Source organism: Galeopterus variegatus, unplaced genomic scaffold, assembly GCF_000696425.1.
Source record: "Galeopterus variegatus unplaced genomic scaffold, G_variegatus-3.0.2 Scaffold52, whole genome shotgun sequence".
NCBI classification, from domain to species: domain Eukaryota; kingdom Metazoa; phylum Chordata; class Mammalia; order Dermoptera; family Cynocephalidae; genus Galeopterus; species Galeopterus variegatus.
Window position 1 is genome coordinate 372,912 of NW_007726163.1, and position 14,725 is coordinate 387,636.

The 14,725-nt window shown below is 38.7% G+C and overlaps 1 protein-coding gene and 1 pseudogene across 1 annotated transcript; one reads left to right on the plus strand and one right to left on the minus strand.

Moving 5' to 3' along the window:
• Positions 1-446: 446 nt before the first annotated feature.
• TTC32 (tetratricopeptide repeat domain 32) lies at positions 447-6,487 on the minus strand. The gene is made up of 3 exons (XM_008573236.1): positions 5,241-6,487; positions 1,722-1,888; positions 447-965 (listed from the first exon to the last, which is right to left on the minus strand). Exons 1-3 carry the CDS (start codon positions 5,390-5,392, stop codon positions 826-828), a joined length of 459 nt encoding a protein of 152 aa, XP_008571458.1. The 5' UTR covers positions 5,393-6,487; the 3' UTR covers positions 447-825.
• On the plus strand, positions 5,567-14,481 carry LOC103590985 (annotated as a pseudogene).
• The last annotated feature ends 244 nt before the right edge of the window (positions 14,482-14,725 follow it).

Sequence of the window (14,725 nt, forward strand, 5' to 3'; positions counted from 1 at the left end):
GACATGTGTTTATTTTTAAGCCCAAATGTTATGTCTCTCTAGCTTAGCTATATAAAGTAGCTTTACCCTCAAAGCAAAAGCTATGCGGAGAAAATGGGTAGGAGACTATTCAAGACTAAAAGAACTCAAAGAGATACAATGATAAATGCAGTAAAGCTTGATTGGCTCTATATCCAGAAATAAAAATCTATACATTTTGGAAATAACTGGGGAAATTTGAATATGGGCTGGACATGGACGTCATTATAGAATTATTTTTATTAGGTGTTATGATGGTATTGTGGCTATAAAAGAGGATGTCCTTATTCCTATATGATGCAGCTGAAATATTTAGGGGTGAAGTATTGGGTTATCTGCACCTTCAAATGGTTCAGCAAAAAATTATATTATTTAAATATTTAAAAAAGCAAATGTGGCACAATGTTAACAGCTCATGAATCTAAGTGAACAGTTTATAGACGTTTATTGCATTACACAGTCACTGTTCTGCAGATGTAAAATTTTTTAAATAAAACGTTGGAAATAAAAAGTAAAAAAGAAAATAGTTTTACTGAAAAAAATACCTCCCTTTTTAAAAAATATTTTACTGTAATACTATACACTTACACATTGATATTACTCATTTACACTTTATAAAAAGCATACTTATTCAACATAAATCATTTCTCCACCTGAAATTAACTATCTTAAATACATTAAACTTTCATTACTAAAGCATAAATATCTTTATCTTAAATATAAATCAAAACAGCTCAATATCTATTTAAATTAGAGACAGTTAGATGCAGATGTAAAAATCATGAGTTACTATTTCAATTAAAAATTTCAATAATTTTTTTCAATATTTCTTCTTTGTTTTTCTTCTTTGTCTAGAATAGTCTGTTTTAAGCTCAAAGTAGCATCTTGAAATCCAGGATTTAAATCTAATACCTTCTTGAAATCTTCTAAAGCATCATCAAAATATCCTGTACCAGAACCCCAAAAAAAAGGAAAAGAGAAAAAAAGCTGAGTGTTTCTATATATTATTCATAGCAAAGTTTGAATACACATACTTTTGCTTTTATATTTATGGGCTTTCAACCACTTTGAGTAAAGGATTTTTTTTTCTCTTAACAACCATATAAGGATGTGTATGTCAAAGTAATTTTGTGTGCCCTTATGAAATTATACACCTAAAATTAGCTATGAATTTATTTATAAGTAACATCAAACATCAAAAGTAACAGGTAAGTACATAAAACATCATAAAATTTCAACAAGACTATATCACCTGTTTTCATGACTGCAGAAAAATTAACAGAAAATTAATTTTCTTTTTTACACTTTAAATGAGAAACAGTATCTACTGTCCCTTTAATGCAAGGATCTAAAACCTCTTCAATTCCTATTGTCTCATGTGTCTTCAAAGATTTTAACTCAGAAAAGTTTCACAGGTGATCATCAGCAATACCTTTGTTTTGCAGTTGGGAATGCACAAACAAAAGGTAATGGGATCGCCCCCACTCCTGCGCCCAGGTCCAATTCCCACCCCAGTGCTCTGCTATGAACTATAATGCCTGTCAAAAGCCTAAAATAAACAGGTAAACTTCCTTTGTTCTGAGCTCTAAACCTAATTTTCACATGATTTTAAAACTTGATGATGACCACATTAGTTTTACATCATTTGAAAGCTCTGAAATAAAAGAGTATAGTCAATGACAAAAGAAAAAAAAAAATCTTACCCAGCCTATACAGTATCAACCCTCTGTTGTAATACGGAACTTCAAAATTGGGTTGGACTTCTATGGCAGATGTGTAGTCCTCCATGGCTTCATAAAAATCAACCCTGAAGTACTTGATTTGCCCCCTGTTGTTATATGCAGTAGCCAAATCCTCAGGGCTGCATTTGCTTTAAACAGAAAGTTCACGTTAAAAACACTGTGTTACCAAATTCCTCTTGTTTCTCCTTTCATTCTCTTTTGGGTATTGTCAAACTTTCATAGCCTATATATAGCATGCAGTATCTACACTGAAAACCAAGCTGAAGAAACAAAGTACAAATACCAGAGGTCTTCAAAAAGTTCATGGAAAGACTGTACTATCTTTTAATTCTGTTTCTGCACAAACTTTTTAAAAGTACCCTCATAAATAAAGAAGTGGCATCAATTTTTGTTTAACCCTGTTACATACTTTGGTAGGGTTGTCACACCACAATGTCAAGCTGAAAAGAATATTGTTTACAGTGTGTTCAAAGCCTCTGTTCATTGCCAACTTGTTTTGCTGAATATAACATTTAAATGATTGTTCATTTCCTAAGCACACACCAGCAGAGCAAAGAAGACAGATCCGATACATGCTGAGCAAGGAGGGAAAGCCAGCCTAAAGTTAAAGTTTGCTACGGACATGTCACAAAATGCATAGTCAATTTTATTCTCAAATTTATAGTGGCCTTAAAACAATGAGATTTAAAATTATTTTCTACCAATAATGAAAAACAAGTTAACTCTAGGTGAAAACTTAACATGCTGATCGCTGGGAAGTGCTCTCAGAATACAGTTGCCCTCCCTCCAGCCTTAACCGGGATCCTCCCCAACACCAGGCCAGCTTCCTGCTAGGAAGGCTGGTTGAGCTCTGGTCTTCTTTGGATGTCCTGTATGCAGAATCAGCTGTGCATTTGAGGGCTCCAGAGGCCGCCCAAAGAGCTCAAGTGAGCAGACTTTCCTGTAAGGGGTTGGACACCCAACAGCTCTGATGAACCACCAGCTCAACAGGTCACGGCCCCCGACTGCCCTGAACATTTCTCTGCACAGGACAAATCATTGCACAGAGGACATTAGAGACTCTGCTCTGTGTCACAGACAATTCTGTTTTCCTCTGTACTTTTCCAAAGTGATTCTCAAATTTGAACCAAACGGAGAAGACACAGGTTCAACTTATCTGTCATTTCTGTTATACCACATAATGCAAAGTATAGTCCTCAGAAAATATTTGTGACTGCAGTCAGTGTTATTAAAAGCTACTTCTCTTAACATCTTGAAACTTGAGATCTCAGACAGGGACTGTAACTACTGCTGCCATAAAAGGTATGCACAGCCCTCAAGTCCAAGTTTGCTAACAATAGAGAGAAACTGCTGCAATTTTAGAAAATTTCTGTTCTGTGAGCCATGTCACAGAGAGACTGGGTACAAAGACACCTCTGGATGCCACCAGCGCCGCTGTTCGAACCTAGGGAACAAGAGGGCACACTCCCTTCATCTATCTCTGTTACGACACTAGTTGAACTGCTGCCCAGTAGAGGATGTGAAGATAAATGCAGCCTCAGGACACCAGTAAGGTTTTAGTCATTAAGTATGAAGCTTCATAACTTTGTTATAAATTCTTATTTTCAGATGATCAGAGAATGTTAGATTTAGAATTAGATCTCATTACAATAAATTCTAAAAGCTGACTTTTTATGTGAAAATTGTGTTTCATACTTTAAAGAAATGGGCTAACAGTTGAAGCTGAATTTTTTTGTAATATTGAGATTACTGTAATGACAGTACCTCTTGTAATAGAATTTAACCAGTGGATTGAAGGCTCATTTACAGATGAGAAACAAAGGCTGAGAAAAGGTGCTTGGTAGGTGGCTGAGCCAAGACTGGAATTCAGGCACAGTGAACTCCATTCTACTTCACCATGGCAGATTTTCTTTCCCATGCTGGTAAGGGGCAGAAATTACATTTGCTATAGACACTGTGTCCTTAAGCTAAGGTGTGCAAAGGAGGAAGAAGACTAGACAGCATCAATATACCTATTGCTGATGAATACTTTTGAAAACCTACTAGGTAAGTCTATTCTTAGAGCTTGAAAAAGGATAGAGAACTAAGTTTTCTACGTTTACTAATCTTTTGGGGGGTGGTAGGTGGGGATGGTGGTACCATCTTATTGCCTATTTGCAAACTTCTATTAACTATTATTCTAGTGTATTATTAAAATGAGAAAGCAATTTTATCTTTCTGGTTTAATTCCATATGAGTCTAACAAACGAATAAGAATCTGGTCCATGGTATTTAGTTAAGTCTCATACAAAAAACAAGCTGGCATCCTGTCAAGAAAAATCAAATTCTTGAGAGAACAGGAGGGTGGTGGGTGCAGATTACTCACAACTATCAAAAAAGCTGTTCGACCAACCTCTCTGTTCTTTCTTTTCTCATCCTGGCCCACTCCACACCATCAATAAGCACAGTAAAGGCAAAACTTGGAATAACAACAAATGACACACATCCAGCCATAAACCACAAAGATGCTTTCGACAGCAGAGATTAGCAGGTGAGGTGGCTAACATCCTCAGGGACAGACAACCTGACATGATACGCTTCCTGGTGGAAGTATGCATCCCACCTTCAAGTACAAGGCTATTTCAAAAAGATCATGGAAAGATTTGTGTTATCTTCCAGTTCTACTTTTCCACAAGCCTTCTGAAGTACTCTTCCATTCTTGCCATAACAATGAGTCGGAATTCAATCAAACCTCAAGATTTAACCACCAGTTCACAAGCAATATAGGAGGTAGATAACCATAAATGACATCAGAGATGCATTCAGGAAACCCAAAATATGGAAACTCTCAAGACACACAAATCGGTTTCCTCAACAAATACACTGCAAGAAAAAAATAAATAAGAAAGGAACCTTAAAGATTAAAAAAGACCTGGTATGTATCCAGACTTGAAGCAACTGCTGAAAACAAAGCAACCAAATAACAACAACGAAACACCATAGTGGTCAATCAGGGAAGTTCCAACACTGACTGGATATTCGATATGAAGGAATTATGTGACAGTAATGACATTATGACTATACAGCATGGATGAATGGTGTCCGGGTGAACGGACGGTGCTGAAGCCGAGCGATGAACTTCCTAGAGGTTCATCATACTCTTGTCCATACGCAGTATTTAAATGTTTTTCATAACAAATGAAAAACAAAGCAAAAAGCCCCTGCCACGACGTGTGGTTGGAGTCACGATACTAAGTTCTGCCCGGCCCTGTCACCCTCCCCTCCCCGGGAATACCCGCCTGTTACCACGACAAGTGGAAAAGCCCCACTCGCTCTAAGTCTGTGGACCGGACCGTGAGTGACGTGGAAGGGGGGGACACCGGGAGCACAGGCTACGGCCCGCGCCAATGGACAGCACAGGGGTCCGCTCTTGGACGCTACCCTCCCCGGCCCGCACCCACCCCGGAAGCAACCACCGCCCCCACGTCTCGCGATAGTTACCTCGCGGGACTCGAGCCGGCTGCGGCCGCACAGGCGCACTGGCGAATGTAAGCGGTGTACAAGCCCTCGGCTGCCGCGTACTCTCCCTTTTTGAAATGAGCCTGGGCGACCGCTAGGGTTGTGTGACCTTCTTGCCCCTGCTGCCCTTCCATAGCGGTAGAAAGCCAAGTTTTCGGTATGGAATGGGGTGGATACCTGAGCGATGACAGGCAGCACCACAAAGCCACTTCTGCACCCCGGAACTTAACAGCGAAACCTTGGCTCTATAGAAAGGGAAGTTTGTGCCTTCCGCGGACCCGTCGTCTCGCGAGATAACCGGTGGGACGATGGAGCAGCGCACGGGACCTCCGAAGGAGCTTGCAAGGGGCCCTGCGAAGTGCGTTTCTGTCTCGTCTACCGGAAGACCAGCGGACCCGTGGACCCAAACTGGTTCCCAAGTCCTTTGTGTGATGTCGCGAGGCGCTTGCCCTTCGTTACAAAGAGTTGGAGGCGGACTGTGCCGGAAATGGACGAAGCCGGGGTTTGTTTTATGAATGGCTGATTGGCCTGAGAGCTTTTTGTAGCTCCGCTCCGGTTCAGCGTCCCGGCTTAGTAGAACACCGCGTCTAGGATGCTCTCAGTAGCCTGTGGTTACCTGAGACACTGTGTGTTAAAATCACAGGAGCTTTGTTGATCCACGGCCCAGAGTCCGAATTCAAACTCTACCGTGTATTGCCTCCAAGACCCCAGATGTCGAACTTCTCAACCTTTTTGGCCCTCTGGAATTGTGTAAGGATTAATTTAATAGTATAGTGTGTCAGAAGTCTTTGGTCTTTGATGTTAGTTTACATTCCATGGCTGTTTATGCCAAAGAAAAACCCAAATAGCAATTTATTAAGTACATTACGTTTAGTTCAACTTAAAAGTATATAAAAAGCTTTGCTAAGCACGCTACATTACATGTCTGCTGTGTGTCTTCTCGGGGTCCTAAAATTCTGTTTTACTTCCCAACCTGCTGAGTGCCTTTCAGTCAGAAAAAGAGAAGATGAAAATATATTTGGAGATGATATTTGCATGAAACAGCCTCAAGACGTAAATTGTATGCTTTTTCTATTGCTTTTATTAGACTTTTTACTTCATTTACCTAAGTGAAAAATCCAAATAAGTGCATTAATGCTAAATAAAAGCCCGTTAGTGGAAATTAAAAGACTGCAAGACTACAAAAATAAACTTCTATTTTCTGGTGTAAGAAAATGGACAAATTAATAAACAGACAACACAGAAACAAGCCCCAAATAGGCTTTTTTTTTTTTTTTTAGTCATTTAACATACATGGAGAAAGGGCAGATTACCCAAATGAGTGCTATTGGGAGAATTGCTTAACCATCTGAGGAAAAATATATTTAAGTATTTCAGATCCCAACTGACACAGTACTCTTATTCCAGATGAATTTAAAAGTTAAATATTAAAAAAAAAAAATAGACTCCAAAAAAGTAAAGATGGAGAATGAAATATAGATATTTAGAGGCAGGCCTTCCTGAGCATAAAAAGGAAGGAAAAAAATTATAAAGCATCTGATAAAATTAACTATAAAAATAAAAGGCAGAGAGGAAAGAAATTTGCAACTTGCAAAACAATTGCCATCTTTAACATATACAGCACTTTCTGCACAACATGCATTTATTGAGCATCTACTATGTGCCAGACACAATTTAAAACCTGGGAGTAGAACAGTGAACAAGAGGAAGTCCCTGCCGTCTGAGCTTACAACCTATAGCAAAGACACACAATTTAAATAATCAGATTGTGATTGATGCCATAGAGAAAAATAAAACAGTATAGGGGATAGGGAAGAGGTCATTTCTATTTCATATAGAATGGATGGAGAAGACTTCAAGGGAAAGGTGACATCTAAGTAAAAACCTAAAGCAAGTAAGGAAGCAAGCCATGCTGATAGAGAAAATAGCAAGGGTAAAAGCCATGAGGTAGAAGAAGGTTTGATTTGCTCAAGAAATATTGAATAATAAAGATACTAGTGTGTTTAACACCCAGTGAATTAAGGAGAAAGAGAATATGTACTGAAAGTTGTGAATTGTGGGGGGCAGCAAGGAGACCTAGATAGGAGTAAGGTTCTTAACCTTTTTTGTGCCATGACCCCTTTGGCAGTTGATGAAGCCTTTGGCTCCTTCTCAATTTTTTAAGTGCATTTAAAATGTGGGATTATGAAAAAAAATAAACATATAAAAACACAGTTGTGGGAATATGGACAGATTTATCATGTAGTAACATTTGCTTTTTTATTAAAACATTATCAAGATCAAGTGGCAAACCCAATACTAGCAGAAGAGGAAGATAATAAAGATTAGAACAGAGGTAAATAAAAAAACAGAAAAAAAGAGAAAATCAACAAAACCAAAAGTTAGTTCTTCAAAAAGATCAATAAAAATTAATAAACCTTTAGCTAAATCAACTAAAAATTAAAAAAAGAAGACTTAAATTACTAAAAAGTGGAATTAGGAACATTACCACCAATTCTACAGAAATAAAAAGGATTATAAAAGAGTACTATAAACAATTGTATACTAAAAAAATGGATAACCTAGATGAAGTGGGAAAATTCCTAGAAACAGAAAACCTACCAAGATTGAATCATGAAGAAATAGAAAATCTGAATAGACCTATAACTAGAAAGGAGATTGAATCAGTAATAAAAAAAAAAAAATTAAAAAATTAACACCTCCTCAAAGAAAATCCCTGGACCTAATGGCTTCATTGATGAAATCTATCAAACATTTAAGAAAGAACCAACACCAATCCTTCTTAAACTCTCCCAAAAAATTGAAAAAGGGGAAACATTTTCTAACTCATTCCATAGGGCCAGCCTTGCCCTGATACCAAAACTAGAGAAAGACACTAGAAGAAAACTATAGACCAATATCCTTTATGACATTGCTGCAAAAATCCTCAGCAAAATACTGTCAAATCAAATTCAGCAGCATGTTACAAGGATTATATCATGTGGGATATATTCCTGGAATGCAAGGATGATTCAACGTGTGAAAATCAATCAATGTAATACATCAAACTAACAGGATGATGAAAAAACTGCAAGATCATCTCAGTTGATGTAGAAAAGGCATTTGACAAAGTCCTTTCATGATAAAGACACTCAACAAGCTAGAAATAGAACAAATCTACCTCAATGTAATAAAAGCCATATATGAAAAACCCATAGTGAACATCATACTCAATGGCAAAAGACTGAAAGCTTTCCCTCTAAAACCAGAAGAAGGCAAGGATGCTCACTTTCACTACCTCTATTCAACAAAGCACTGGAAGCTCTAGCCAGAGCAGGTAGGTAAGAAAAAATAAATAAAAGGCAAACAAAATGGAAAGGAAGAAGTAGAAATCTCTGGTTAAAAATTATACTCATATATAAATAACACTAAAGATTGCACACAAAAAAATTAGAACTAATAAATTCAGCAAAGTAGCAGGATACAAAATCAACGCACAAAAACCAGTTGCATTTTTATACACTAAAAATGAACAATCTAAAAAGAAAATTAAAATGATTCAATTTACAATAGCATCAAAAAGAATAAAATACAAGACTTGAATAGATAGATGGACATCCCATGCTCATGAATTGAAAGACTTAATACTGTTAAGATGTCAATACTATCCAAAGCAATCTACAGTTTAATGGAATCCCTATCAAAATCCCAAAGATGTCATTGCAGAAATAGAAAAACCCATCTTAAGATTCACATGAGAAGAGGCAGCGCAAGATGGTGGACTAGAGGTGCCAAGGGCATGTTCCTCTCTCAGAAAAGAACCAGAGCAACTAACAGCTAAGTATTGACAGGAGCATCTGTGGGAGAGCATAGGAGTACAGCAGGAGACTAGTGAGATCCCTGTGGAGCATGAAAGCCCAGGATGGCAGCATAGAGAGGAGAGGAAGGCACATGACCTCAGCCACCATGTATCCAACACTGGTACTGGTGCAGGAGAAATTTTCCCTTGCCACAAAAAACTAGGCAGAGGACCCAAACCAACCCCAAGCCTCACCACAGAGGATGGCAGATCCTTTGCAGGACATGCCCAGAGCCAAGTGTAGGGAGCAGCCTAGAATATATGCACTGCATCACTCTAGAACAGGAGCACAAACTGTGCATTCCCCACCACCCACCCTCATGAGCAAAGCTGATGTAGGATGGCACCATCTTGAAACCAGAGTCGTTGCCAGCAGCAAGCCCTGCCCTGGAGTCAGTAGTCATGAAGTTTCCCCAGCCTTAAGGCTCTGCCCTCATCTCAGTGCACACAGAAGGCAACAATGCCCTGATCCTGATGGCTTGAATGAAGCCTGGGCTCATAACGACTGTGACTCTAATTCTGCCGTCTGGAAAGCCAATCCTAGACTGCTGAACTAATGCATTCCTATATCCCCAGCTGGAGGTCAGACAGGCAGACCTGCCACAAACAAACTACTACCCATTCCTCTCCCTAACCCCCAGTCCCACCAGCTGACTAAATTGTGTGCATCTGAGCCCCCAACCCAAAGAAAAACAACTCATGGGTCACTACCCTAATGAATACACCCATAGGCCAGTGAAAATAAAGTGCACCTGCACCCTCCCAGAGAAGAGGCCAGGTGGTTCCATCCTGAACACTCCCACCTAACAGCCTTGCCAACAGTCCCAGAAGCAGCCTCATAGTATGGGGCCCCTCATTGCAGACCTGCCTAGCGGCTCTGCCCACCATCTATGAAACACCTGTACTGGCCCTCTCGCTGCAGGCCTGCCTAGCAGCTCTGCCTACCATCCAGGAAGTGACTGTACAAGCTCCCTCAAGGAGGCCTGACTTGGCCTCACTCACTCCTGAGAAGTGGCTCAGGAACTCCGTTCTTTGGCAAACCGGCTCCCAAACTGCCAAAGGAAGTACAATCTTAAATCTGGCCCCAAGAAGTAGCACCACAGAAGGACCATCAGCAGACCTGCACTCAGCTACCCAAGCCCCTTGCTCCGAGAAACAACTCAGCTGTCATTCCCCTGGACGATCCACCCCTGAGTCTTTGAGCCATTACACCCACATGCATCCAAGTGAGAAACAGCTTGGCTGACATGCCCCTGGTGGAACAGAGAAGCAGCACAGAGACCCTGCAACTGGAAAACAAGTCTCAGAGACCCTGAAATATCATATGCATGCACCCCCAGCCTGAGAATCAATGCAGAAACCACATCCCCAGTGAACAAGCTCCCAAGATGACACAGGGTGCATGTGCAGAACCCCTGCTTGTGAACCAACCCAGTGATCACTTCCCCAACAAAGCTGTGCCACTACTGCCACAAACCTCCAAAGCGTAGGTCACAAGTCACTCACAGACATAGTGAAAGTGGATTACAGCTGAAGGGACTACAGAGTCTATACTTCCACGTCCTTCCTGAACAAAGCCATTGCAGTCGACCCAATCAACACCCTAGGACACATTTGCAGGTGAAAGTTTTTCCCCCATGCAAGCCACTCTACAAATTTCAAAGAGATGACTATTCCACCAAATGCACAGATATCAACACTGAAAAACAAGGTAACATGACAGCACCAAAAAGCAAAATAATGCTCAAAGAATCAAAAATTGCCAACTTGCCTGAAAAGGATTTCAGATTAATTATCTTAAGGAAACTCAATAAGAAACAAGAGAATACAGACAAATAGTTCACCAAAATCAGAAAAACAATTCACAATCTGAACAAGAATTTCAACAAAGATAAAGATATAACTAAAAAATCAAACAGAAATCTCAGAATTGAAGAATTCATTGAATGAAGTGAAAATACATCTGAGAGTATAAACAGATGAGATCAAGCAGAAGAAAAAAATTCTGATCTTGAAGACATCAGTTTTGAAATAACACAGGAAGACAAAAGTAAAAAATAAAGCTTGCAATATGTATGGCATACTATTATGCACACAAATGTTTGAATTATGGGCATTCCAGGAGAAGAAAACAAAAAGATGTTGAAAATCTGTTTAATAAAATAATATCTGAAAACTTCCTTAGTCTTGAGAAAGATATGAACATCCAAATCCAGGAAAAAGGATCTAAAGGTCTCCAAATAGATTCAACCCAAACAGGTCATCTCAAAGACACATTGTAGTCCAACTATCCAAAGTTAAAGACAAAGAGAGAATTCTAAAAACAGCAAAAGAAAAATGTCAAGTCACATATAAGGTAATCCTCATTAGACTAACAGTAGACTTTGCAGCAGAAACCATATATGCCAGGAGAGAATGGGACTGAGAGAAAAGTACTGAAAGGAAAAACTCCCAGACAAGAATACACCCAGCAAAGCTAATCTTCAGAAATGAAAGAGAAATAAAGTCATTCTCAGACAAGCAAAAATTAAGGGAATTTATCACCACCAGACTGGCTTTACAAGAAAAGCTCAGGGGAGCCCTACATCTAGAAGAGAAAGAATAATAACAACCATCATGAAAGCACCTGAACATATAAAATTTACAGGAAGAAGAGATACACAAGCTAGAAAGAGAAAGGAACCAAACTTTTTCAATACAGAAAACCACCAAACCACAAGGATAAACAATAAGAGAGGAAGAAAGGAACAAAGGATGTACAAAACAATCAGAAAACAACCAACAAAATGACAGGTGTAAGACCTCACATATCAATAATAACCTTGAATGTAAACAGATTAAATGACCCAATTAAAAGACATAGACTGGGTGAATGGATTTTTTAAAAAAATGACTCATTCATGTGCTGCCTACAAGAAACACAACTTACCTACAGAGATACACATAGACTGAAAGTGAAAGGATGGAAAAAGATATTCTATGCAAATGGAAGACAGAAGTGAGCACAAGTAGCAATACTTATATCAAATAAAATAGATTTCAAATCAAAATCCATACTAAGACAAAAAAGGGCACTATATAATGATAAAGGGATAAATACAGCGAGAAGATATAACAATTATAAAAATATATGCACCCAGATATATAAAGCAAATATTAGCAGATCTAAAGGGATAGACACCAAAGCAATAATAGTTGGGGACTTTAACACCCCACTCTCAGCATTTGACAAAACATCAAGACAGAAAATCAATAAGGAAACATTGCATTTAAATGGCACCATAGACCAGATGGATCTAACAGGCATATACAGAGCATTTTATCCAACAGCTGCAGAATACACATTCTTTTCATCAGCACATGGAACACTCTTCAGAACTAACCATATGTTAGGCCACAAATTAAGTCTCAACAAGTTCAGAAAAATCAAAATCATGTCAAGCACTTTTTCTGAGCACAATGGAATAAAACTAGAAATCAATAACAAGAGGAACTTGCAAAATTACACAAATACATGGAAATTAAAGAACATGCTCTTGAATGACCAATGCATCAAAGAAGAGATTAAGAGTGGGGCAGCAAATCTTTCTGGATAAAGATAGATGTCCACAATCTCTTTTGCAGGCTTGGCACAGGGGCCAAATTCAATATGAGATGATTCTCTGCAAATGCAGCCCTATTCCAGGTAAGAAAAAGGTAATATGACTTTGATTCTTCAGAGGTGCTGCCGGGACTGGATTTCCTTGGAAACAAGTCTGTGCCATGTGAGTGTGGAGCATTTCAAACACATCAGGCGCTCCAAAATGAAGAGAAGAAAGAAGAGGGTTTAACTGAAGGGAAGAGGGAGCAGAACAAGAAAAACAGGAAAAAGAAGGCTTCAGAAATTACTTCTCAAGAAGGTACTACTATACAATGGATATTATCTATGGAAGTAAAAATTGAAGATAAAAAAGTTAAAGGAGAAAATTAACTTCAGGAAAGTTGGAACATCTCAGAAAGGAAAAGATAAACTTCTTCCATAATAAACACAAAATTCACATCCAAGGAACTGATCTTTCTGATCCAATTGCTACATTTCAGTAACTTGACCGGGAATATAAAATCAATTTTTGACTGTTTCAGAACATTCTAGATGCAGGCTTCCAAATGCTTACGCCAATCCAAATCCAAACCATTCCAGTTATGTGGCATGGTTTGGAGTTTCTGGCTTCTGCTCCTACCAGATCTGGAAAACCTTTGGCTTTTAACATTCCTATTTTAATGCAGCTGAAAACAACTCACAGATAAGGGCTTCAGAGCCCTGATTATATCCCCAGCATGAGAACTTGCCAGCCAGATTCACCAAGAGTTAATAAAAATCTCTTGAGGGATCAGGATTCAGGATACATATGATTCACAAAGCAGTAGTGGCAGCCAAGAAATTTGGATGTAAATCATCTAAGAAGTTTGATACTCTTGTGACTACTACAAAACGACCTACGTATTTATTACAGCAAGATCCACCAGGAATAGACCTAACAAGTATTGAATGGCTGGTAGTAGATGAGTCAGACAAACTGTTTGAAGATAGCAAACTGGGTTCGGAGACCAGCTGGCTTCCATTTTCCTGGCCTGCACATCCCACAAGGTCAGGAGAGCTATGTTCAATGCAACTTTTGCATATGATGTTGAACAGTGGTGCAAACTCAACCTGGAAAATGTCATTACTGTATCCATTGGAGAAAGAAATTCTGCTGTAGAGACTGTAGAACAAGAACTTTTCTTTGTTGGGTCTGAGACTAGAAAACTTTCGGCCATGAGAGAACTTGTTTAAAAGAGTTTCAATCCACCTGTTCTTGTTATTGTTCAGTCAATTTAAAGGGCTAAAGAACTTTTTCATGAGCTTTTATATGAAGGTAGTATTGTAGATGTTATTTATGCAGACAGAACACAGCAATAGATAACACAGCCCACAGCTTCAGAGCAGGAAAAATCTGGCTTTTTATTTGTACAGCCTTACTAGCAAGATGGATTGATTTTAAAGGCATAAACTTGGCAATCAACTACGGCTTTCCAACCAGCTCAGTGGAATATGTCCATGGGATAGGTTGAACTGGAGGAGCAGGGCATAAGGGAAAAGCTGTTACATTTTTCATTAAAGATGAAAAACCATTATTAAGAAGTGTAGCAATGTTATATCACAGGCTGGTTGTCCTCCACCAGAATACATGAAAGGTTTCCAAAAACTACTAAGCAAACAACAGAAAAAGATGATTAAGAAACCATTGGAAATGGGAAAGCATTAGCACAACTCCAAAATATTTCTTAGAAAAAGTTAAGAATAAATGGAAAAAGGTCACTGGTCAGAACAGCAAGAAGAAAGTAGCTCTTGAAGACAAAAGTTAAAAACAGACTTTTTGAAAGACTATCCCAGAAATGTAATTTTACTATCCCAGTGTGAATGTTGTGGCTTCAAAATATACTACAAAGCCAATAGTAATCAAGACAGCAAAGTACTTGCACCAAAAACACATAGACCAATGGAACAGAATAGAGAATTCAGAAACAAATCCACATACCTACAGCCAACTGATTTTTGACGAAGGAGCCAAGAACATACATTGGGGAAAGGATGGTCTCTTCAATAAAT

What these genes read in the sequence shown, in the direction of transcription:
- TTC32 (XM_008573236.1), bottom strand. Translation starts at nt 5,392, where the DNA reads ATGGAAGGGCAGCAGGGGCAAGAAGGTCACACAACCCTAGCGGTCGCC. An exon ending in GCCGGCTCGAGTCCCGCGAG is followed by an intron (nt 1,889 to 5,240) that starts GTAACTATCGCG and finishes TTCTGTTTAAAG; the next exon opens with CAAATGCAGCCCTGAGGATT. An exon ending in GTTGATACTGTATAGGCTGG is followed by an intron (nt 966 to 1,721) that starts GTAAGATTTTTT and finishes GTTCTGGTACAG; the next exon opens with GATATTTTGATGATGCTTTA.